The sequence below is a fragment of the Pseudopipra pipra genome, chromosome 12 (genome assembly GCF_036250125.1).
Source record: "Pseudopipra pipra isolate bDixPip1 chromosome 12, bDixPip1.hap1, whole genome shotgun sequence".
In the NCBI taxonomy this organism is placed as follows: Eukaryota; Metazoa; Chordata; class Aves; order Passeriformes; family Pipridae; genus Pseudopipra; species Pseudopipra pipra.
The window spans coordinates 5,998,286-6,023,063 of NC_087560.1; the positions used below are offsets into that span (position 1 = coordinate 5,998,286).

The window sequence follows — 24,778 nt, forward strand, 5'->3', positions numbered from 1 at the left end:
ATCATGGTCCTCCTTGCCATCCTGCCCTTCACCCCAAGAGGAGACGCTGGATACAAGGCACCCTGGTGAGCACAGTTCCACCTGTACTTCCTGACCGCTGACGGGGAGAGCATCCCTGGGCAGATGGGATTTCTTGGGGGTCTTCAGGGTGGAGGTACTGTTGCAGGGGCTCTACTTCTCCTTTGGTTCATATCAGTGAGTCTGCAGTTACTCGGTTTCTCCCCAGTTTGTTCTGGTTTGATCTCTGTACCCTGGGGAGGACTCGGGCTTTGTTGGGATGGACTAAGGTGAAGGGCAGTAGCCCAGTGCCTGGAACTGGACAGCCAAGGTTGGGGCATGGGTTCTCCTCACGATAAAATTTCTTCCAGCTGCTGCTGAGTAAAACAACAGGGGAAAAAAAAGAAAAGGACAAACTCTTTTATTTGAGACATCTTTCCAGATTTGGACATTCTCATCACACGGCACTTGTTGTGTCTCTTCCCACCTGGGCTCCTGCTGGATTTGGTGAATTCAGGAGCAGTGTCCTCAGGCCTTGCCCTGCCTCCCCCGTGGTTCACAGCTGGGTGGCTGTCACCTCGGAGAGCTCGGCCAGTGGGACCATCCACACGTCCTGCATGGAGCAGCTGGGCTCGGCCAGCAGGCAGGGCTTGTCCCACACCTCCTCTGCTCCCTTTTTCTTGTCCAGGTTAAAGATGAGCTTCAGCTTCTCCGGCTCCATGGAGTTCAGGATGATGACGCCCAAACCCAGCAGCAGGCACAGCAGCCCTGCCATACACAGCACAGGGACACATTAACATCTCCTCTCAAAGTATCCCAGCTCCATCCAGATCCAGACGGAGGATGGCGACATGTGGCATCACCTGGTAGGTCTAGGGAAGGTGTTATTTCCCTTTCTGCATCTGGATTCTGACATCAGTCTGGGCTCTCCCGTAAAAAAAGGGGGGTCAGTGAATTGGGGCAGAGAGTTAGGGCTGGAGCTGGGGAAAGGCTGGAGGAGCTGGGCTTGTTTAGCCTGAAAAAGAGGAGTGTCCAGGGGAACTTAGTTGCCATCTGTCCTTGGAGGTGTTGTAACATGGGAAATTCTGGTTTGATGAAAGGAATTAATTGCTCCCCATGAGTGGGACTGCTGTGGGGCAGGTTCTGAAAGCAGAGGGAATCTCTATCTGTGGGGACATCCACCAACAGATAGAGATAAGGCTGGTGTGGCTTTGAGGTTATCCCTGTTGTGGGAGAGGGACCCCTGAGGGTCCTTCCAGGCCAGGTCTTTCCCTGACTCTACAATTCCTGACTGTCACGCTCTCCTCTGGGCACACCTCCAGCAGATAACTTCAGCCATTCATATCTCTTGACTGCTCATCTCTTTCCCCCCCCCAGCCTTGGGGGAAAAAAATCTTTTATGCCCTTAAAAAAAGAAAAAAGTAATTTTCTGTGACCAGACATGGAGACAGAAGGGGTGAAGTCCTGTTGAAACATCACTGCAGGGATGGAGAAGAAAAGCCCCTGGAGCAAGCTGAGCACTCACCTGTCACTAATGTCAGCCAGAAGGATTCACCATAGTCTGTTTTCAAGGAAACTGGGCCAAACTGGATTGGGCACTTGGGGGTGTTCCTCGCAGTGAAGAAGAAGAGCAGTGAGAAGAGGATCAGTGCAGCAGTGAGCAAAAGCATGTAACCACCGTGGAGCAGGATGGACATGGAGAATAGCAAGATGGAAATGAGCCACGTGCAGAAAGCCAACCTGTGAAAGGACCATAAAACCAAGTAGGAAGCATCCTGGGATGAATGTTTGGAGAATCCACTCAGGGCCTCCTCTCCACTTCCCAAGGGAGGGACACAGCACCAGGCAACCTGCTCTAGCTGGCCTTGCTTCGGCAGGTGGGCTGGACAGGCTGATCAGAGGACACTCCTTACAACCCAAACAATTCTGTAAATACATGAGTGGTGGAGTTGTGGGACAGGTCCAGCAGTGGTGGAGAGTGACCTCTACACCTGGGAACATTCAGTGTTGAACTTTGCAAAGCCCCAAGCACCTTGATATGGCTTTGACATCAGCTCTGCTCTGGGTGTGGGACTGGAGTAGAAATCTCTGGACATCCCTCCAAATTAACTTTTTTTTTCGATTCTTGTGATCATCCACAACCGGCCACCCCCAGGCAGTTCTTACCTGTTCAGAGGGACAATGGCACCAAGGGACACCTTTGTCTGGAGAACTGCACCTTAAGCCATGCCCACAGCTGATTCAGCACCTGGAGTGAACCCAGCTACCAGCCCTGCCCTGTGTGTGAGGTTTGGGTTTAGCCCACTGGGGAGCTGAGCCTAACAGCTCAGTTTTTCTTATTCCAAGAATAATAATGAAAAACAAATTTTCATCAGCATTCCTTCCTTGAAATACTCCTCCTCAACAACAGGAATGTTTGTGCAGGGATATTTATTCTTCCTGAAAATAAAACAGGAGATGTAGACGGGGACCTGGAGCCCTTCCCCATAGGGAGAATTGCAAGGCTCACTCTTTCCTCACTCTTTCCCACCACCTCTGAGGCACATGGGGGTGCTACGAGACTCCACAATCACAAAACACACAAGGGCTCTCAGCTTTGCACCACAGGACAGCCTCTGAGCACCCTCATGATGGTCCCTCCTGCTTCCCACAGGCAGGTCTCATGCCCTCTTGGGCATGCAAGAGGAAACCCTTCACAGCTGGTCTTACTGGGGCTCCTTATCTTAGTCCTTGGGAGAAGATCCTGAACTATAAGCCTCACAGCTGCATCTGTTTTCCCTTAAATGAAGAATAATTTTTCTCTGACCATAATTTTGTACATCAGGACAGAGGACACAGAAAAGGACTCCAGAGAGATGGGTAAAAGCTGTCCCTCTGCTCTGGAGCCAGGCTGGGAGAGATGGGGGTATTCAGCTGGAGAAGACAAGGCTCCAGGGAGACCCTAGAATCCCTTCCAGTGTCTAAAGGGGTTCCAAGAGAGCTGGAGAGGGAATTTGGACAAGGGCCTGGAAGGACAGGCCAAGGGGGAATGGCTTCCCACTGTCAGAGGGCAGGGTTAGATGGGATACTGGGAGGCAATTGTTGGATGTGAGGGTGGTGAAGCCCTGGCAGAGATTGTCCAGAGAAGGTGTGGCTTTCCTGTCCCTGGAAGTGTTGAAAGCCAGGTTGGATGAGGCTTGGAGCAACCTGGGATAGTGGAAGGTGTCCCTGTCCATGGCAGGAGGTGGAATGAGATGAGCTCTAAGATCCCTTCCAGCCCAACATTTCTGTGATTCTGTGATTCTATTGTTCTATGATTCCATGACAGGCCAGGAAGCATGAGCATCCCCGATCCTGCAGAAAGCCAAGGCTTTGGCATGGCCTTACAGGGAAGAGGGTGGCTCCATCAGATTCCCTCTGCTCTGCCTGGTTCTTTCCAGAGCAGAGACAGGGCTGACTTCTCTGTCTGTAACTCACCAGAGCGTGGCCGAGGCGTAGTGGCCGGAGATGCGGTACTGCCTGTGCACGGCGCAGGGGCTCTGCGAGGAGAACTTCTCTGCCACGTAGAGGATGGGGCTGGGCAGCCCCTTCTCCAGCCCCTCGCTGTAGCTGCGGTCATAGTTTGAACTGAAGCTCCAGGGAAAGTACTCGTTGTAGTTGATGGTCTCATTGATCTGCTTCACTGGGTTTCCTGCCAGATGAGGAAGACTAAGAAGCCTTGGAGGCAGCTCAAAGACTTGCCGGTGTGGGAGCTGCAGGGCCCACAGCCCCAGTATCTATGTGTATGGCTGCCAAACTTGCCCCCAGTCCCCTCCTGCTGTGATGTGCACTCACCCTTGAGTGTGATATTCACCCCCTCCAGGCCGATGTGCAGCCCAATGTCCACATTCACCACGGCACGGCTGAAGGACTTGTAGGAGGTGTTTGCCTGCACCCAGCCAGTCTCCCAGTCCCTGGTGAACTGTATGGCTGTGAAAAATTCAGAGGTTAGTTACGGCCTGGCAGCAAGACATCTAGTGCTGCCTGGTCACCATGGCCTGGGCATCACCTGCCTAAGGGCAAGGACTGGGTTGTGAGCCACGAGGAGGAAAGTCCTGTATGTCCTTCCCCAGTATCAGCCCTGACTCATATTGGGTTGGTTTCTCCCCAGCCCCAGTGCCGTCCCTAACCCTTGAGGCTGATGTGTCAGCACTGTTTGGGCACTGGTCCTCATCTAAGCACCTTCCAATTTGTCTGCCTGGAACTTGGTGGTGGGATTTTGGTGACTGCCCTGGATATGACCACCAGCCTTCAGAGAGGAGACTTGCACCTTCTCCCAGTTGCTGGAGCCAGGTCCCAGACACAAGATGGGCGTGGGTCTTCCCCATGAACTCATCCTACAGGCTGGACTTGGTGCTTGGCTGCTCTGTTCATGCTCCCTCACTTTTCTCCTCCATGCCTTGGGCATCCTTGATCTTCCCCCCCAGAACCCCAGTACTCACTGAGGACCACTGCTCCCACGAAGAGTCCCGTCACCAGCCGCAGGAACCAGAAGTGTCGCTGCCAGGGGTAGAGCAGAGCAAGAGGACAGATCTCAGCCAGATTTTGCCATGGGGACCTCAGCACCAAGCATGTCATTTAGAAACACCAGACGGTGAGGAACAGGCCCATCCCTCCCTTGGGGAGTCACACCATGTGCTTTGTAGGCAGGTGGCATGTGGGGGACATGTGGCTGGTGGCACCCACCACAACCCTGCTGTGATGGCAGGGAGGCAGCAGGGAGATCCAGACAGAGCCACGAAGGTCAAAACAGTCCTTTGGGGAAAGCTGTGACATCCCCTTTCTGGGAAGGAGCATGGAGGCACTCCCTAAAGAGTCTTGAGCTGGAATTTCCACACTTGTGGATGTGTTGGCAGCTGGCCACAGCTGGATGCAGAAGTAGTGACCGAGCATTTGTAGTGTGTCCCTTGTGGGACAGAAGCCCCTCAGCCAGTCCTGCTGCAAAGCCAAGCACACAACAAGCACGTGGCTTGCACTGGGGTCTGTAGGCCACACAGAGCCCAGTGAGCAGTGCTGGGACATGCCCAGTGCACACCTCTTTCTTTTGTTGAGATTTCAGGGAAGGTGGAGTGAGATCTTTGAGCCTCACCCTGCTTTTCCACCCCTGTGAAATCACTTGGCCTTGTTCATAGAGAAATCAAGCCAAGCTCAAATCTAGCTGCCTCAGAAATTTGGGATGGTGGAGTGATGTCTGTAGCATGGGGTCCATGCTGGGATGGGCTGGTGCTTACCCCTCTGGCTTGCTAGAAATCCCAGAGCCTTGCCCATAAACTGTGGGCATGTTTGCTCCCCAAAGCTCTTTTCAAGGCTGGGAAGGAGGAGGAATGTGGGATACACAGTTCAGAGACCAGAGGTCTGTACTTCCCCTGCTTCTCCACTTACCCCCCTGCCTCTGATTCCTGGCAGGATGATGATGAAAGTGGCCAAGATGGAGAGGAAGATGGTGATGATGACAGCCCGGGTGGTGTCAAAGGGGAAACGGGCATTGGCACCGGGGTAGAAGGGGTAGGAGCCATTCCACAGCGTCATCCTCTTGCCTGGGAGGGCTGGAAATTGACACCAGAGAGACAGTGGAGCAAAAATCACCTCCACAGTTCCACCACACCCAGCCTTCTCCACAGAACCACCTCCTGCCCCCTTGCCAGCGCTCTTCTTGTGCCAGGCACAGCTGTGTGTACATCCCCAGTGCCTGGGACACTGCAGCCCCACACGGGCCATACTCAGGCATCTCCCACGGGAGCCCTCCATCTCCTCGGGGTACATCCCAGAGCAAAGCTGGGTTGGAGTCACCAGGGCATCTGCTGCAATCCCCAGGTTGTCCCCAGTGTGGGACAGCAAGACATGCAAACACCACTGGGCCACTCGCACCTCTCTTCTGCCTGTTCTCCGTCCCTGCTGTCTTCCCCATGCTCCTCCCTCCCTAGTTCAGCCCTTTATCCACAGCCTGGCTCCCGTTCGCAGTTGCTGTGCTCGGGGCGCTGGTGAATCACAGCACAAACACGGGCTGCGCCTCATCGAGCTGCTCCTCGCTGAGCCCCGACGGATTTAACTCCTCATCGTCCAAGGAAACAGGAATAACGCGGAGGGGACAGAGAAACTGCCTGTCCCTGGCAGCAGGGTGCCTGTCCCAGGAGCCAGCTGGAGGGAACGGTGGGCAGAGGGATGCTGCTTGGGAAGCCAGATGTTTTTGCCACGGCACTTGACCAACTCACTTTCCCGCTAGGAAAGGGCTGCTCAGCATCCCTCGGGAACGGGGACCATCCCAGCAGTGGCTGCAGGAACACCCACACCCCTTTCCCCAAGCCGAGCCTACCTCTGCCGCGGCCGATCCCTAGGGATGGGTGCTGTGCTCCGTTGTGCTCCAGGATATTGCCTCGGGATGCTGCCTGCCCGCCCAGTGTGGAATCACGGCTGTGTTTCTCCCAGCGTTTTTAGAGTGCCCGCCTCCAAAGGCGGCTGGATTATCCAGCCTTACCCACAGCGGATCGACCCCCTCCGGCGCTCCTGCTGAGCCCAGGGTAGGCAAGGCTGGCACAGTACTGGGAGAGGTTTGCCTTCTTTTCCTCGACTTTTCCTGCAGAGCGGTGAAAAGTTCAGCTGTTCCTTACGGCACGAAGACCCTGGGGCTCCCAGGCTCCCTGGGAGCCTGCTGTGAGAGAGCAGAGGGCTCAAAGCCCTCAGCTGCACTGCCCGGTGAAACATTCCAGCTGAGATCACCTGGCACAGCTTGTGGCTGCACAGCCTCCTGCTTGACCCTGCTCCTGACTCCATCCACCGGGACAAGTTTCTTGGGAAGGTCCTGGCTGACCTGTCAGTCCTTGGGCAAGGTGACAGAGTGACTGGCAAGGGGGATCATCAGAGACCCACAGGTCTAGAGGTGCTCCCAGCCTTGTTATGCAGAAGATGCTCAAGTTACTAACTTGGCCACAGTGTGGAGATTGTGGAAATTCAAGCTTTTGGGGTTTGCTCTTGTTCTGTGGCAGTTTGGTTGGCTGCAGCAGGTTGCATTGGTGCCAAGAAGGACCAGTGTGGCAGAAACACTTTCCTGATCCATGTTTGGGGACTTCTCTCCAGAACTGGCACAGTTACAGCCATCCCCTGGGTATTTCTTTCTGCATCCCATCTGTGGATAGGCTGGCTGGGTGCCCTGGAGAGCTGAGCTTCTGACCCCCTTTGCAGAGGGATATAAAAATGAGTTTTCACTCATGTCCAGCAGTAAATAAAGGCATTTTGGGGCAAAGGCTTTGACATTTCCCCTCAAGTGCCAAACTGGTGCTACTCAGTCTGAACACTGAATCCCACCACAGAGGTGGTTTAAAAAAAGTAAAGGGTGGCAAGGGTGCCATGGCTGAGGAATGTGTGGGCAGAGATGTGCTGTGGGGCTGTCTGCTGGGAATGTGGCACCAGCTCTGACTCTGAGAGCCTCTGCAGAGCAGAAGGAGACGTGGACTTCACCACAAAAAATGCAGATCCTCAGGGGTGTTCTCACAAACACGCAGGCTTTGGACCGCTTGGAAAGGTAGAAATACCTCTCCCTCCAGCATGGGAGAGGGATAACTGAGGCAGTGACTGGTAATTAGCAGGCTGAGATTAATCTAGATGTGGAAGATGCAACCATGTGAGGTGATATGTGGGATGAGTGCTTAGACGATCCATCCCTCATTGAACTCCCTGGAGGTGGAAGAGGCAGCAGTGGGATGACCCCTGCACTGGCTTTGTTAAACCAATGTGTGGAGTTTGCCTGGGGAACAGATCGAGGTGCAGTGGGTTTTGGCCTGTTCAGATGAGCATCACAAATGTCTTTTGGGGAGATGCCCTCTTGCCAAAGATGAAAGGGAGGGGGAGGGAGTTCCCTTCCTTCTCCAAAGGAGGTGCCCAGCAACACAGGGTTTGTGTGCAAGGACACTGGGAAACTCACAGGGCTGCTCTGGTTCCCTCATCTGTCCTCAGCAATGATGGGTTGGCAAATGTGGAAAAGTTGCTGGATTTACCCCTCACCCATCTGCATCTAAGAGAAGCTCCTACAGAAAGCTTGAGGCCATTATTATAACTGGGGTTTGGGGGATTTCCCCCTTTTTTAGAATCATCTGGATATTTCTGCAGGTGGTAAAGCTTCATCCCAGTTTCCAGGGAACAGGTCTGGGTGCTGCTCACCAGCAGCTCACAGCCTCCTGCTCAGGGCGGTACTCCCTCAGTACCCTGCCCTCTTCCCTGGGCAGCCTCTGCTTCACACCCCTGGGAGTGATGGATCCCCTGATTAGGGATGAGTCACCTGATCCAGGTCACCTGCGGGAGGTGGGGGCGAGGGGAGCAGCACCCAGCACCTCTTGCACAAGCAGCCGAAAAGTGTTGGATCAGCCACCTCTGTCAGTGCTGGGAATTGAGGTGGGGAAGGCGTGGGAACATGCCTGGGCAGGGAGGTGATTTTTGGGATTGAGCAGGAAGATTTCTGCCTGACCCATCGGAGTCAGTGGGACAGATGTGGTGCTTGTGCCCAGGTCACCCTGCCCCACTGGCTGTCCCCATCACCCCTCTGTCCTGTTCCCTGACATGGGGAATGCTGCAGCGGGAGTTGAGCTGGGGCTTTGTTGTGATGGAACTCACCCTGTGTCCCATCCTGATGCTTGAATCCTTGCCCAGGAATCTTTGCCAAAGCTGAATGATTCATGATGGAGCAGCTTGAAAGGAAGAACGGGAGGAGGGATGGAGTGACCCTCTCTGATCAGTTCCACCTTGGTGAGCAGAGAGGTTTATGGCGCTGTGGCTGTGCTGGTTTGGCTATGGATATATTGGCAAGAAGGATCTATTTTTCCAGCTCTGTAAGTTAGTTAAACATTTTGAGCAAAAAGGAAGATGTTGCTGCCCACTACACTGACCAATAGGTTTCGTATCTTATGATGGAGACAAGTCAGGGTCAACTGAAAGGGCTGCCAGGAGATGGAGGCAGAGCTCTGCAGGAGCCACATGTCATCCCAGTGGGAACTGAAACAGGAGGGGTTTCAGCTACACTTTGAGGAAATACTTGTCTAGAAATTGTGTTGAGTGTTCAGCCCACTGCCCTTTCCAAGAGCCATCAAGCAAGAGAGGAACAAGTCTCTGGACATGGCCTGGACCTTCTGAAGCATGATCCAAGAAGATCATCTTGTGTGGGGGCTGCTTGATAGTCTCTGCTCCCAGGCCCAAAAGGACTTCCAGCTCCTACCAGGGCTGTTGTGAGTTTCCATGTGCTGTCAGAGACCCAGGGGACAGAAACCCAGCTGTCCCATTGCCTTCCCAAATATCTCTATCCTGCCCTGAGACTCCATGTCTGATCCTGTGGGCTCTAAGACCTGTGCCTGCGTGGGAAAGGGGACACCCCGAAGTGGGAATGGGGCTGTTCCCTCTTCCTTCCCTTCCCCCTTGCTGGGATTGCCCAGGTTGGATGAGGGGCTGCAGGTCCAGCCCCTCTCTCCTGTCCACAGACCCGAAGTGTCCCTTCCATGCTGCCCTAATCCCAACTCTGCAACAGCTGCAGGAGCAGAAGGACATGGGGAAGGAGCATGGGAGAGTCTAAGAAGGTACCCTGATGCCCTGGGAGAACGGAGGAGAGGGAGAAGACATCACCTCCCATCTTGCACCTGTGTTACGGATGTTGCCTCCCCACTAAAGAGCCAATGGGTTTGCCACCTCCCAAACTGCCTCTCCAGCCTCATCCCTGAGGGCCTCCCTCACCTGACAGAGCTCTTCTGCCCCGGCATGAGTGCCAGGAAGTGTATTAGCCTTTGGGATGCAACTCAGTAGGGATTTTACTGTCCCAGCCTGGGGAACCCTGTCTCCACAGATAACAGCCATTCCTGCCAGTTTGATGCAACTATCAGCAAGTTGAACTTCTCTGGGCTTTGCTGGGGCTTGCTAATGATGCACTGGGTGGTAATTAGCACTTTCATCCCTGGCTGCAGCTTAGAGAGCAGCTTTCTCCTTAATCCCTGGCATCAGAGGTCTAATTAACATGATATACATTTTTCCATGGAACTCCTGTGTCTCATGTCTCCCTGACAGTCTTGGAATCTCTCCACTTGAATTTGGACCACCTCCTGCAAGGTGTGAGCTTGCAGATCATGAATCAGGAGGGTGAACATTGTGGTGGAAGATATCCAAGGCAGATCTGAGGTTGGCCAAGTCTCCCGTGCACGTTCTCTGACAGCTCTGGGTGCCACAAGGGCTTGTGGGCTGGTGTTCAGACCTGTCCCCACCCAGTGATTTTGTCCCACAAAGCATCACCTTGGGGTGGTGTCTTGCAGTTGGTGACAGTCCTGCTGTGAGTCAGGTTGAACTAGAGACCTTCAGAGGTCACCCACTAGTATTTATACAAAGCTTGTGGCCCTGTTCCTCCCACCATAGTCACACAGACCACACAGACCACAACTGGTTCCCTAAAACCTTCCAGAGCACGTGTTTCCCTTCCTTCCAGGGAAGGGACACACGGCAGGGAGCTGGGAAGCTGGCCTTTCATGAAAAAGGACATGATCTTTGAGGTCTATGGCCACCATCCAAACGTTCCCAGGCAAAAGGAACGGAGTCCCCCTTGTCCCAAGTCCCAGCTAAGCATTCTCACAAGTCCTCCTGCCCTGCTGGAGCTCTTGTATCCCTTTCCATGGCACTTGCATCCACGAGCAGCACGGCTGCCCCTCCACACCAGCAGCACAGTCAGGTTGGAGCTGTTTCCTGAGGACATGCTGGAGGCCAGTGGTTCCCTTATCAGTGCCACCACCCTGCACCAGTTTGTGTTGGTTCTAATTTGAAAGCACCTTGAACAGGTACAGATTTCCTCCTGGAGGCAAAGGTCTTCTGAGGCACATCAGAGGATGGAGGATGTCAATGCTGTGGGAAGGGTGAGAGCTGGAAATTAAAAGAAAGGAGTGTCCTAAGTTGACTCTTTTTATATCCTGCCTGGAGTAGGAAGCGGTCTTACTGTATCCACCTCTGCCTACTCCTTCAGGAAGGAGATTTGCCTGAATTACTGCTTGGATTGGCTTCCCCCACTGGGAAAACACCTCAGTGTGGTGGTACTGACCTACACACATTTTATAAAATCCATCAATTCCATGGCAGTTCTACAGCTCTACAATTCCTGGCAGAGTCTTAGCGTTGTACAAGGGGTCCAAAGGTTGCCTGGTGGACATGGTAGGAGCTGGTTTATGGCCCCTTCCTCTGCAGCACAGCAGGAACATGCACTCCATGAGCTGTTAAGGCTGCAAAGCAATTTCCCAGTGCTAGGTTTATCCCACTGATGATATTTTATACCCCACAAGCATAAGGAACCAATTACTATATGAATGCCTTATTCCTATTATAGCCCTTGGCTGTCAAAAATGTATCATAACAAATAGAAAATGGCAGTGAGATTGTGTTGGACCTCCTCTGGCTGCACTCCATTGTCCTGATGATTTTGGGAGTTCCATGTGGAGGGTCCTGTGACAGGAGGGTGCTCATCCAACCCCACAGCTGGTTTTGTCTATGCTGCACTAGAACTGTTTCCATCCCATAAAAAAGTCTTTGTGGGTGTGTAGCTGAAATGATCCATGTCTCCAGCCCAAAGCAGCAGCACTTGGTGCACAGACACCGTAAGAACCTCTCCTTCTGAGTAGGGTCATATAGAGGACTTTGGGTCAGGCACAGTAAACCTGAGGCAGCAATGACACCAAGTGGTGGCAGTGGACTTTCACTGACATCCCTCTGAGCCAGCTCCTACTCTGAGTCAGTCCCACAACTAAAGAGAGACAAATGTCAGTGGTGAAGGTGACTTGTCTCCATTTGTCTCATTTCATGTCCTTTTCCCATCCCTGGGGTCATGCCATAGCCTCAGGTTGTGGGGGAAACCCAGGAACAGTGACAGTCCCAGCTATCCATGAGCTGTCAGGGCATCTCAGGGAGGTCATCCCAGTGACATTACCTGAGTGGCCTCATTGCATCTCTGCTCGTGGTGTGCAGAAGCAGCAGATGTTGCTGTGAGCAAGGGCTTGAGCACAGGCAGCAGCGTGGAGGGTCATCCTTGAACCCTTGAGCAGCAAGGTCACGAGGAGGTGGCTTCCCCAGGTGTGAAAATGCTTGGGGGGGGGGTTGTTTGTTTCCAAAACCTGAATCAGCACTCAAATACTTATGTTATACAAATTGACAGTAAATTAATTTATATTCCACCAGTTGAGTCTGTTTTCCCCATGACAGCGATCACCAAGTGACCTCCCCCCTCTTTATCTCAATCCACAGCGGTGGGGGGGAGAGAAGACAGACAGACAGGACAGGTTCTGCCTGGGTGGGTGGGAGAACAAGGATCTCACCTGGTTGCCTCATGGTCAGGAACCTGCTCACCTTTCTGTGAGCTTGCCTGGATGGTCCCATGACACAACATCAGGTCAGGAACTGCATTAGGCTGTCAGTCCCTCAAGCTGCCAGCTGAGGGGCATCTGGTCTCTTCCAGTGTCAAACACGATCCACAATGTCATTATTTTTCTTGCTTATAATTAATTTTAAGCCAAGGCTTTGGTCCAGCTAATGAAAGATGAGCTGGGGGTCACCTACATCCCAGCACACAGCAGCCAGTCTGGGCGAAAAAGTACAGATTGGAGGAGAGATTCCTGTATGGATGGCTGCAGGACAGCGGGAAACATCTTGAGCAAAGCTGGTGGGTAGGAGACCATGAAGGACACAGGAAGGGAATAGCTACAGGTGGTGCTACAGGTGAGTGTTTAACTACATGCACAAGGTAAGTGAACATCCCAAAGCAGGTTCATAACTGGTCTGACTGTTTAATGGCAAAGCCAAGGCCAACAAGCCTGGGATGCCACGAGGTAGGGACCCTGCTTGAGCCAGAAATCCTACCACTGCCATGACAAGATTTTGCTAGTGATATCCCCAGTAAAGAGGGTCACAAAGATGTGCCAGTAGTGAGTGGTGTGATCAGCTCACCCAAGTGTCCTATTTTGTCATGTTTGGGCCTCCTTCAGCCAGCAGAGGCTGCAGGGACTGAATCCAACCCCTCCTGGCTATTGAGAGCCAGGAGCTTCCCTCCAACTCCCACCAAGGTGCTCCCAAGTCCCCACTGTCCCTACCCTGGGGTCTCCCCTCCCACCCCAAAGAGGAGTCTGTGCAAAGAGCCAGCTTTATTCACAGGGGCACATCAGACATCAAGAACACACAAAACATACACAGAGAGGCTCCACTTTTCATACACACAATCACTATTAACAATATTACAGAAGGAATAAATAAAATGTTGCTATAGAAACCCACAAGGACGATGCTCTCCTCAGTTCACCCCGCATAGCTGACCTTGCAGACCTCATCCTCCCCAGCTGCACCTCTTCAGTTTGAAAAGTACTTCTCCAGCACCTTTGTTAAAAGCCCAGTCTCCTACAAAACAAGGCAAAACGGTGAGACACCAGGTTCTGTGTCCCACTGAGATCACCTGCTGAGTGCCACAGGGCAGCAGACGGGACAAATGTCCCATGCTGGAGTGTGATGGCACTTCCAGGGGTGGCTTGGGACAGCCCATAAGAAGGCTCCTGCCTCCCACCTGTGCTCCAAGGGCTGGAACACAGCTGTCAGACATCAGAGGGAAACTTCAGCACAGTGACAGCATGACTGGGAATGAGCACTGGCAGGGCTGGTAGGGCATCAACACCCAGCTGGCACCTAAGGCACAGCCCCAGCGCTCGGGGCAGCCTTTGCCCAGGCACATCTGCAATGTGAGCAGTGACTGTGTGATTTACCCACACGGGGAGAGCCACAGGGTTCACTTTTACAAAACTCACACCACACGCTCACCTCAACGAGGCAGGGCAGCACCTCCACCAGCTCTCCCATCCTCTCAGCAAGTGCCCTACTGCTCAAAGGCTCCCCAGGGAGGATGGAAAAGGGTTCAGGACCTCCCCAGCCCTCTCCTTCCTTTCAGCTGCATCTGAGAAGCAAGCCCTGCAGCAGCACAGCGTCTTACAGGGAGTGGGGTGGGCTGGTGCCTTCAGCCATGCCCAGCTGTACCTTCACCTCTATCCCAATGGGACCAGCTCTCTAGGGAAGCCTCAGTTTGCCTTAATCTGCTGAAAGTAAGTCAAGAAGGTGCTTGAACAATCAGTGGCAGTCAGGCTCACAGCCCTGCAACTCTGCTCCACTTGTGCCTTCCCAAAAAAAGCAAAGAGGAGCAAGCCCTGCCTATCCCTGGATAGCAGGAGTAGCTTTACCTGCGTGCAGTGTTAGTGGATAGCTCCTCAAGCTCCTGGCTCAGTGGGACAGCACAAGTGAGACGCATCTAAGAGGATTTCATCCCTTTTAGGCTCTTGGTTGCTTCCTGCACTGGTTGGAAAGGGTGAGACACGAGGGAATCGTGCAGGAGGCAACAGACCAGCAGAGCCACATGGACTGAGTAACTCCATCTGTGGACTGAGCAGTTCCACCTCCACATCCTGCTTGAGGATCTGTGTCTGTGCATTGCTCCCAAGGGCAAGTTTTCTACTAGGAGCTGGGTGAGCTCCAAGGTAAAAGACACACTGTGGAGCCTGAGGGTCTGCTGATACACAGCGGGATTACTGGAGCTCCTGCCCACTCCCTGCTCCCCAAAATCTGCTCTGCAGCAGCACACACCTCCCCTCTGCAAGGCTTTGTGCCCCTCAGTAACAAGGGACCCCAACCACAGCGACAGAGCCAAGATGGGGGCAGAGGAAGCCCAAAGCTCTTTGCTTGACACATGCCTTTCCCTTCCCCTACCATGTCCCTCTTGATCTCTCTCTGCAGAAATAAGAAGGGAAAAAGGATTTCCCTGTCCCTTCTTCACGGCAGCAGTAGCGGCCACCATTCTCTTTTGCATCTGGGTGAGGAAGACCCAGGTGCCTGTTAACAACCCCTGCGCTGGAGATCACCACTGCCACAGCTCCATCGCAGCATTCCTTGTTCATCCTCACACCCTTCCCAAGCACCCGGGACTTTTGTCACTGCCCAGCTAGACATGGCCCTCGGGACACTTCTCTGCCCTCTTCTGGCTGGTCTTAAGGAGTGGTTTAAGGGGAATTAAGAGAAGCGGAAAGAGGAGGGATGCACCTCTAGCAGCTGTGCAGAGGCTCCCACCTCCAGCATGGCTCCACCACCTCCCAGCTCTGAGCGTCTCCCTCCAGCTTACTCAATATTCACCTGGTCAGTGAGGTCATATTTCCCTTGGTTCTCATCCAACAGTCTTTCCTGCAAGAGGATTTTCAGGAGCTCCCGGGTCAGCAGTTCCATCATGTCCTCCAGCAAGGCTCGGAGGGAGGGACCGAAGACCATCGGCATTGCAGGTTCCTCCGGCGACTCCAGGTGCGGGGACCCCGTGACGCTCTTCTTCCCCATGAAGTGACCTGCAACACCACGCCCCGTGTGTCCGCGGGAACCCAGGGCTCCGGCTCAGCCGGCACCGAGTGACCTAGTGCCCAAATCAGCTGAGTAAAGGGAAATCCAGAAATCCCAGGTCCTCATTCCACGGGACTTCTGGGGATTTTGGGGAAACTTTCTGCCGACAGGATTTCCGAGGTTACAGACACGACCGGGGATGCCGGACCGGTCAGTTACCTGGGGCGTTGGATCTGCTAACCCGGGGATGCTAGACCTGCCACACAGGGATGCCGGACTTGTCTCGCGGGAATGCGGGTGCAGGTGGCCTCACCCCTGCCGTAGCCTCCCGCTGCCCATCACAGTCCTGCCAGGATCCCCCTCCGCCCGTGGAGCACGGGGGGGAGCAGGGGGCTCCGCACAGGCAGGGACAGGGCGCTCGGGGAGGCAGGAGGTCGCTGTGCCCCGCACATCCCGCTTGTCCCTGCGACCCACCCCGTCCGATACCTGTGGCCCAGAGGTTGCCGCGGGGGTTGACCTTGATCTTGGCGGCCTGGCTGCGGTGCTCGGCGAAGTCGAGATGCACGGCGGGTCCCAGCGCGGCTCCGCAGAGCAGCAGCAGGAGGCAGCGCAGCGCCATCACCGCCCGCGGGACCCACGCCCGCTCCGCCGCCTCCCGCTTATAGACCGGAGAGGAAGGGCTCGGCACGCCCTGACCGCTCCCCCGCCCCCAGCCCCGCCCCCAGCGCTGACAGACCCGGGAACCACAGCCCACGGGGTCCTGAACCCTCTGCGTGTCCCCATCGTGTGTCATTCCACAGCCCTGACGGGGCGGGACACGGTGGCAGACCCACCGCTGAGGGGACAGACTCACCGCCGAGGTGGACAGTGATACACCCATCACTGCACCACCCATCAGTACACCTACCCACATGCCCAGATCTCTCCATCATGTCCCGCCCATGCTTCTACCTCCTCATGCTGCCTTTTTGCACTGGAGCTCAGCCATGAGCTTCATTCCCAGTTTAGCCAAACCCATCTCCCACTACATCTGCTTGTGCACCTGATTGTTGGGATGGACTTGGAGGATCCTGTCCTTCAGGACCTTGCTTGGGTGATAGGTCTGGTTCTACCCCTCAGGCATCTCTGAGCATCTCTTAAGGACCTCCCAGCTCTGCCAAGCTCCTTTACTTTCCTGAGAAGCCTCCTACAGGTTCCCACTGACAGGTCTCTGTAGAGGGTGAGGACCAGAGCCTGTGTATCACTTCTCAACTTTTCCACTCCCTCTGGGATTTTGCAGACCACTATTTCTTGATCACCATGCCCAAACCTTCCATGGATTATCGCATCCTCCATCAGCTCTTCCTTTTCCGTTAATGGGATGGAGCCGTGCCCAGCATGTACTGCCATTCAGGAAAACAGGGCTGGAGGTGACACGTCCCCCTTCAGCAGCAGTGGGTCAGAGCCCGAACTGCAAACACAGCTCTAAACTTACAGGGAGAAAAAAATCATAAAGTGCTCCTGTGTTAGTGAGTGAGTTAGTTAGTGTTAGTTAGTGAGTGCTCACAGTGAGTGTATGTCCCCTTGGGTGGCCAGCCTGTGCTCTCTCCTGCCCAGGATCTGTACCACAGTGGTGGGCAGGGCCTTTTTCTTCTCCATCACCCATCAGGGAGGTGGCTGCCTCTGCCAGCCTTGTGTCCAGCTGTGCTGGATGTCTTGGGCTGCCATGGGGGATCTCACTCCGCTTCCTCACCATGTGTTCAGCAGCAGTATGGCTGAGCAGGTGGTACTGGGGTTGCTCTTTGAGGAGGTGGCCCCTTTGGGGGCCATGGGGTGCATGAATATGATGGTCACCACAGATGTGGCACTTGTGGCACCACAGCTCTGACCTTCACATTCACATCGTGGCAGTGTCACCTCCTCCATCGAGTCAATGGAGAGAGGAGCCCTGAGGCCCTCAGTCCTGGTGGCTGGAACGACCACTTGGGCTCTGGTGTCCCCAGCCAGCCCCCACATGCCAGTGCTCCAGCTGGACAGACAGATAGAGACACCCCCAGCCCTTCTTCATTTCCTCTCACAGCCTGTGTCCCTCCCCCCATGTCCTGCACTGTCACTGCCCTGACAAAACACAGCTTGAAATGGACCGACATTATCCCGAGCCTTTTCTTCAAAACAGTTTTAAATTCACTCATGGTGCTGGAAATTTGGAGTGTCTGGAGAAAGCCTGGGATGTAGGAAGGCAGGAGGAGGATGTGAGGTCCAGAGAAGGTGCTGCATTTGAAGGAAGAGCCTGGTGCTGCCCAGCTGAGTCTGGTTTCCCCTCACGCCGGGCAAGGGGTGTTTTTTGAGAAGCTGAGCAGCATTCCTCCACTGCAGGGAAGAGCAAGATGAAGGGTTACCTGTAGGATTATGAAGGATGAAGCCAGGGATAAAGTGATCCCAATTACAGAGGGCAGAGGAAAGAGCCCCAGGCAATTACGGCACCAACTGAAGCATGACGGGGTTAAGTCCTGTTCCTTCAGGGAAGCACAGGCAGCCTCCTGGGGACATGGGATGAGCAGTGGGAAGCAGCACAGTGTTTCTAACATAGTGAAGGCTTTTGCATTGTTCTAACTAAATACACAACAAGTGGACACACATCTTCCTCCTTTTTCAGCTGGCGGCTGCAGGTGTTACCTCAGCCGAAGTGGGAGCAGAGGAACAAGTATTTTGATTCCAGTGGCACTGCAGGCATGGGAAAGGCTGGGAAAAGGAAATCAGGGAGTTCCTGCCCAGTTGCAGTGTCATTATAAACCCTCAGAAACTGAGGGGACACTGGATTAATTGCTGAGTACTGAGGCTTGACCAGATGGAGTGTGTGTGTAAGATGGGAGCCCACAACTCTGATTTCAAGCCTGGGAAGAGCAATGGAATAGCTGCTCAGGGACTTGGTGGAGGCAGGAAGAGGGAGCACGACTCAGGGCAGCCAGTGGGGTTTTTATGGAAAAAACTGGCAAAAGGGCCCTGAGCTCAGCGCTCGCTAAGCAGCAGCAGCACCAGTGCTGGGATCCAGGCAGGGCTCCGAGAACAGCAATTCCATCTTCCCCAGCACTTTGGTAAATACCAGCCCCAGACCATAACAGAGAGACCAGGTATTCTCTGGATTTTTCCAGTCTTCACAAAAAAGTGATGTTGCACTTAATTTTGGAAAAATAACTGGTACCCTTGGGAAAGGCATCAGGGCTCAGCCCCTGGTCACCAGCCTGGCAGAGTTTGGGGTAGATTTGCTGCCTCTGCCTTCAGCCTGCTTTGGTGCCCAGAGTGAATTCCTCACCTGGAGCCTGCTGGAACCTCCAGCATTCCAGGCAGGAATTGTCACTGCAGTGCTCCTCCACTACTTGCTCTCTCCAGCCCAACAGCTACCAGCCTCCAAGGGAATCTTCCCAGCTTATATGTAAAAAAACACAATAGAAATTCTGTTTCATAAATCTGTTTTGCTGACAGAAGTCAGCATGGCTTCCACAGGTGGTGCAGGAGATGGGGCTGTTGGCCACCAACTTCCTGCAAGGAGCCAGGGAGGACAGAGATGACTCCTTGAAAAATGCCAGGCTGCTGATGGTTATTCCTCGAGGCAGAGGAGGGGGCTGAACAGAGCTAACCCTCCCCTCTCCCATGGGACTTACCCTCTGGGGCTGCGTGAGAGCAGCTCTGCACAGACCCACACCCTCCAGGAACGGGCCCTTCTCACCCAAAACACCTCAGCTTCCCCCGGTGCCTCCAGCTGGAGGCAGCAGGGGTTGTTTTGCTTTGTTTTCCCCCAGTAATCCTCACACACCATTTACTCTCCCGATCGCTGCTGACCACAGATCTGACATTTTCACAGCAAAATTTGTTACAACCCCGACGTTCCAGATGGTAACACTTAACTCGGAACCCGTTGTTTTATAAATGGAGTTAAAATTGTTTTTTCCCCCTGTGCACCATTTTATATTTATGTACATTTGAATTCCATCTTTTTTATTACCCAGGCTCTTCCCTCTTGCCTCCAGCCTTTTGTTCTTTACCTTTTAGCAAATGATTTTCCCCCCTAAGGATCTCAGCACCTCTTCCAAGGCCGCTTTCTTTCTTCAGGAGCCTTTGCTGAGGGGCCTTCCAAATACCTTTGGGAAATCCCAGTGGGCTCCCCTTGCCCATACACCTCCAAACTCCTTCAACAAGCTCCAAGTCTACTTTTGGAGTGCCTTATTCCTTATCACCTGGGGTGTCCTATTCCTTATCAAACTCTTATCTGCTGTATGAGCAGTAACAGACCTGTGAAACGGGCACGATTAGCAAATTCTCCAAATGTACTGAAAAATTAAGTAGGATTTTACCAGGCAAAGGAGACTGCAACTATGCAATATAAATGGATTTAAAAACTGCACAGCCAAGAGGTCCTTGTCAACAACAAATGTAACAGACCAACCTGGAAATACCCCGGTTCAAGGAGTTTAAAGCAAGGTCCATTTTGTTCCATCTCTTTTGAATTATGCTTTGCATCCAGGTCTGGAGTCCTCAGCACAGGGCAGACAGGAACCTGTTGGAACAAGTCCAGATACAGCCACAGAGATGCTCTGAGGGCTGAAGCCTCTCTGCTCTGGAGACAGACTGGGAGAGATGGGGGTGTTCAGCTGGAGAAGACAAGGCTCCAGGGAGACCTTAGAGCCCCTTCCAGTACCTAAAGGGGCTCCAAGAGTGCTGGAGAGAGAATTTGGACAAGGGATGGAGGGACAAGACAAGGGGGAGTGGCTTCCCATTGCCACAGGGCAGGGTTAGATGGGATACTGGGAGGGAATTGTTGGGTGTGAGGGTGGCGAGGCCCTGGCACAGGTTGTCCAGAGAAGCTGTGGCTTCTCTGTCCCTGGAAGTGTTGAAAGCCAGGTTGGATGAGGCTTGGAGCAACCTGGGATAGTGGAAGGTTTCCCTGCCCATGGCAGAGGGTGGAATGAGAGAGGCTTTAAGGTCCCTTCTAACCCAAACCATTGTGCAATTCCGTGCTTTGGTACCTTGGCATTGACTCTGCATCCCCCAGAGAGGTGACCAGGTGCCCTGGAACAGACTCTGAGCTGTGGAGCTCCAGAACTCAGTGCAGGCTTCCCATGCCCTGCAAATACCCACCTGGGCAGGCAAATGTGTGCTCAAAACCGATGGCTCTAATAAAAAACAAATACAAAGGGCAAAGGCCTCAAATCTCCCTATTTATCTCCTTCACAGAGCTCCTGGTGCCAATAAAACTCTTAGCAGCAGTTAAGTTGTTTCAGCCTCTTCACCACTTTTCCAAAGCCAGGTCCTGCCACATGCCTGAGGGTCTATTTTGATGCATTTTCCTCTTGTTTACAGAGATTAAATCCCTCTGTTACATCCATTCGTCCACAGGTAATAGCTGTTGTTTATAAAAGATAAAATTTGAAATCTCACACATCTTGTTTTCAACTCATTTTCAATTTTCATTTAAGCTGTAAATGAGTTGTGGTTTTCCCTGAGGTTTCCCACTCACTCCACGCCTTCAGGACATATTACAAATAACTGCTCTGCAAGAAGACTCAGAGAAGAAAATCGTGTTTTCTTGCAGGCAAACCCAGGTCCAGCTCAGAAGTGATCCAGCCAGAACTGCACAGCAGAAATCTGACATCCCAGTTTGAGTGAACTAAGGTTCAGAGAAAATTTTCTCCATATTATTTTTACTTCAGTCTCTCAGCTCAGTTTCTACAGGGGAAGGACAGGTTGGAAAAGGTGATACCAAGATGTTCATCAGAGAGAGCTGCAGGAAGGGTTTTTGAATTATTAAACAAAAGGAACAAAAATAGCCAAAAGATGAGGAGCTGAGCAGAGGGATCAAGAGACTGAGAGTGTGTCTGCTCCTAGATCACAGATGTCCTGGATACAGAGGGTGGGTTTCTAGTCCATCCCTATTTAGACTGTTCTTCTCTGTGAAGATGTTGAATCCCCCCAAGGTTTAGGGAGCCCTGTGAGATCAGGCATTCAGAGGACATGCTAGAACTGAACACGTATAGGAATTTCCCCATGAGCAGGAACAGATTTAACACACAATGTGCTCAACCAGCAAGAACCAGCATGCAGGCAGGTCCTGCTCCACAGGGAAACAGGACTATGTGTGATGGAGCTGGTGGTTTTTTACAGCAACTGAGGGATAAACAGGGATAAGCAAACAGTTGCTACTGGGCAGACTATGAACAGTACAGGCACCCAATTACGATGAAATAGATCCAACAAGACAGATTTCTCAGGAAAGCCACTGTGCCCCTTCTGAATCCAACATGCTCAGGCTGGTGGATTTACCGCTGCAGAGACCTGTGGCTCCTGACAGGTGAGATGACAAGGGAGGGAGAAGGTAAAAGGGGTGGGGAGCTGTTGAATTGGCTCAAAAGGCAGTGTGGGTGCTGCTTCTCTCCTTCCAGCAATGAGACTGTGGGGCTCAGTCACCCACCACACATCAACTGCCACCCTGAGCTGCTGACATTGCTGAACGGCCAAAGCTGGGCCTCTCTGCCATCACTCTGGCACTCCTTGCTGCTGGAGGATGAAAACAGGACACTCCTCATCTGATTCAGGCACTGAGTCACTGACACCATGTGGGGCTGCTGCAGGGCCATAGAAACAGCTGCTCTGCATTCCCCCTGCTCTGGCACAGGAGGGTCCCCAAGGGATGTGCTCTGCCTAAGCCACCTCTCCTCTCTTCTTCTCCTTTTCCTCCTTCTCTCCTTCTCCTGGCCAACTCTTGGCATGTTTTGCAAGCTGCACGCTTGGTTTGCACTGTGCATTTCTCCAGCAGAAAATGGTGTTGAAACCATGCATGGACAAGGTTTCACCTTGGAGATTCTCCTCAGAAAAAATACAGCTGACCTGTTCTGATTTTGAGGGCAGGGAAATCACCATGAGATTATCCAGTCTCTGATGATTTACAAATCTGAGCCCTGTAAATTTCTGCTAAGCAACGTGCAGAGACAGATCTGGATGAACCACCTCATGCTTGTTGCTGTTTAACCAACAACTGCGAGTTCAAGCATCGTAAATATACAAAACCAGTCTCCATCTCCTGGAGCTTCAGCTTGCAGCACATAACCCCTCACAGCTCACCTCCCAGCCACCATGCTCTTGCTTCTGCATTTAGCTTTGATATGAAAAAAAAAAAAATCACCCAACAGAATTCCAGCAATGATCAGGCACAGCCCAGCGTGGCTTTGCTCCATGAAACAGCTCCTGCTCGTGAAGGAATCCATACCCTGAACTGCGGATGTGACCAAATAGTAATTAAACACTGGAATTGCTACCAGAAAACCTGCCCTGTTTGGCTGTAACCACAACAGAGACAGGAGCAATCTCAGCCCTGGCAAATTTTGTCTTCATTACTCTTCTCCTTTATAAACCAGACTTTTCAACACCCATGTAGTTTACAAGCAAATCCCATTCCTGTGGTGACACAAAGATCTCTGTCCATTTCTAAAGCCTCCAGTGTCACAGGCTTTGCTGGAACTGCCCAAAGAGCTTCACCTTTACAAAAAAAAATAGAATAATACTGAAACAGAACACAAAGACACATCAAGTTCTAGTAGCAAATGCCCTGGCTCTGTGGGAACCCAGCAGTGCTCCCAAACAACTCAACATCAGCACCCAGCCGGCCAGAGATCCTGCTCACTCTGTGGCTTTTCTGCTCAGCAGAGCAGAATAAACCTGGAGGAGAAGAGCCAGCAACAACTCTGTGTCATCCTGCCCCCACATCCCCAGTTTCCCGTTTGTGCAGGCTCGTGCCCAGCCCCCTCTCATCCCACTGTGGAGGGAAAGGCTTGCAGGGATGCAGGAAGTGATGTGGGAGGTGGTGGGTGCTGGAGCTGTGAGGCTCCTAATTAGAGCCAACACCTCACTTCACGGCCACAGGTAGCAGAACTGCACTGAGCTGAAAACAGGCAGAGCACGGGCTGCAGAGATGAATTCCCAAATCCCACAGTACAGCCCCCCGTTTAGGGCAATTGTTTCTGTACAAGTACCTGCAGACCCCAAAGAGACAAGTCCCAAAGCTGGGCTGCAGTGAGCTCCAGCCCACCCCCACCCCAACAAGCCTGCATTTTTTAAGCATTTTCTGGTCAATTCCTTCACACAGCATCATGCACATGCAGGGCACACCCTCCTACAAGAGCCCACGTGGGGGTTGGCACCCACATTGCCACGAGTGTGTCCTCCAGCCACAGGGACTCCTGACACCAGCCATGGTCATCCTGCCAAAAACTGGGGGCTCAGCAGTTGAAGAGCTAATCCTTGCTCCATAATCATAAATCCTTTGTGTTTTAGCCTTTTTTTTTGTTACATTAACTCAGTGACAGGAACACAACTGCTTCTGCATGCTCAGATATTTGGAGAAGGTGTGAAGTGGAGGGGACTCAAGAGTAGCAGCAGCACCACTGGCGAGGTGTTGATTAGCAGCTTTCAGATGAACTCAACTCAGCACTTTGTGTGAGCCCGACTTAAAATCCCATTTATGCACAAAACCTGTTCAAGCTGAAGGCAAGGCAGGGACAAATTCAGCCTCAGCACAAGTTGCAAAGGCAGAAATGCTGTTCCAGATCCTCAGGAAGGTGTTCCAAGCCCTCAGGAAAGTGCTCCATGGTGATGGCAGCTCTCAACTAGGGATTCTATGTTCTCTCGCTGCTGCCTGGGTTTGACTTTTGACAGAACATCCAATCCCAGCTTTATAGAGAAACTGTATCCACATCCTCCCCTCATGGGCTCTAACACTGGCTTTTATTACCATTTTTATTACTAAGTTACGATTACTTAGAGCCACAGCTCCAAGGTTCAGTGCTGGGGGCTGGACCTGTTCATAGACTCTTTGTAGTGTCCCACAGGTGATTTTTTGCTTTATCATACTCAGGAAACAAAGCACCAGGTAACACCAAAACCAGCAAAATGGTCCCATGGACATAACTAATGGCACAATTCAACTCCAGAGATGGGACAGACCTGACAAACCCAATGAGGGACATATGCAAGAGACTGGAAACAGCCATGAACACCCCACTGGGTTTTGTCCTTGCCTTTCCTGACTGCTTTTGCCTCACACAAGCCATGTGAGTGGCAGCTGTGATGATCTGCACTGATCCCTGGTGCTGTGGAATCTTGGAGTGTGAAGAGCTGATAACTACAATTACCTTGTACCTTTGCCCTGGGCTCTCTCTGACACCACATCTACACCACCAGGACCACGAGCCTGAATGAGAAGTCCACAAAAACAGCTGTTGCACATAGTGAAAAGTGGGTTTTTAAAATCAGACCTCAGGGCAGTCTATAGCTTTCAGGTGAGTTGTTAGACCTGGCCAACTGCAGGGAGTACCAGAGACCTGAAACCCTTTTTCAAAACTAGGCAATTTTTCGTATTGCTTTGTACTAAATCATCCCT

At 52.6% G+C, this 24,778-nt stretch overlaps 2 protein-coding genes across 2 annotated transcripts; both read right to left on the minus strand.

The window, feature by feature from the left end:
* Nucleotides 1–419: 419 nt before the first annotated feature.
* DUOXA1 (dual oxidase maturation factor 1) lies at nucleotides 420–6,497 on the minus strand. Its single transcript, XM_064668255.1, has 7 exons — nucleotides 6,329–6,497; nucleotides 5,398–5,561; nucleotides 4,458–4,515; nucleotides 3,811–3,945; nucleotides 3,454–3,667; nucleotides 1,523–1,737; nucleotides 420–765 (listed from the first exon to the last, which is right to left on the minus strand). Exons 2-7 carry the CDS (start codon nucleotides 5,542–5,544, stop codon nucleotides 554–556), a joined length of 981 nt encoding a protein of 326 aa, XP_064524325.1. The 5' UTR covers nucleotides 5,545–5,561; nucleotides 6,329–6,497; the 3' UTR covers nucleotides 420–553.
* A 6,638-nt stretch (nucleotides 6,498–13,135) lies between these two features.
* Nucleotides 13,136–16,087, minus strand: NMB (neuromedin B). Its single transcript, XM_064668256.1, has 3 exons — nucleotides 15,856–16,087; nucleotides 15,175–15,377; nucleotides 13,136–13,404 (listed from the first exon to the last, which is right to left on the minus strand). The coding sequence occupies exons 1-3, from the start codon at nucleotides 15,986–15,988 to the stop codon at nucleotides 13,357–13,359; spliced, it is 384 nt and encodes a 127-aa protein (XP_064524326.1). The 5' UTR covers nucleotides 15,989–16,087; the 3' UTR covers nucleotides 13,136–13,356.
* Between the last annotated feature and the right edge of the window lie 8,691 nt (nucleotides 16,088–24,778).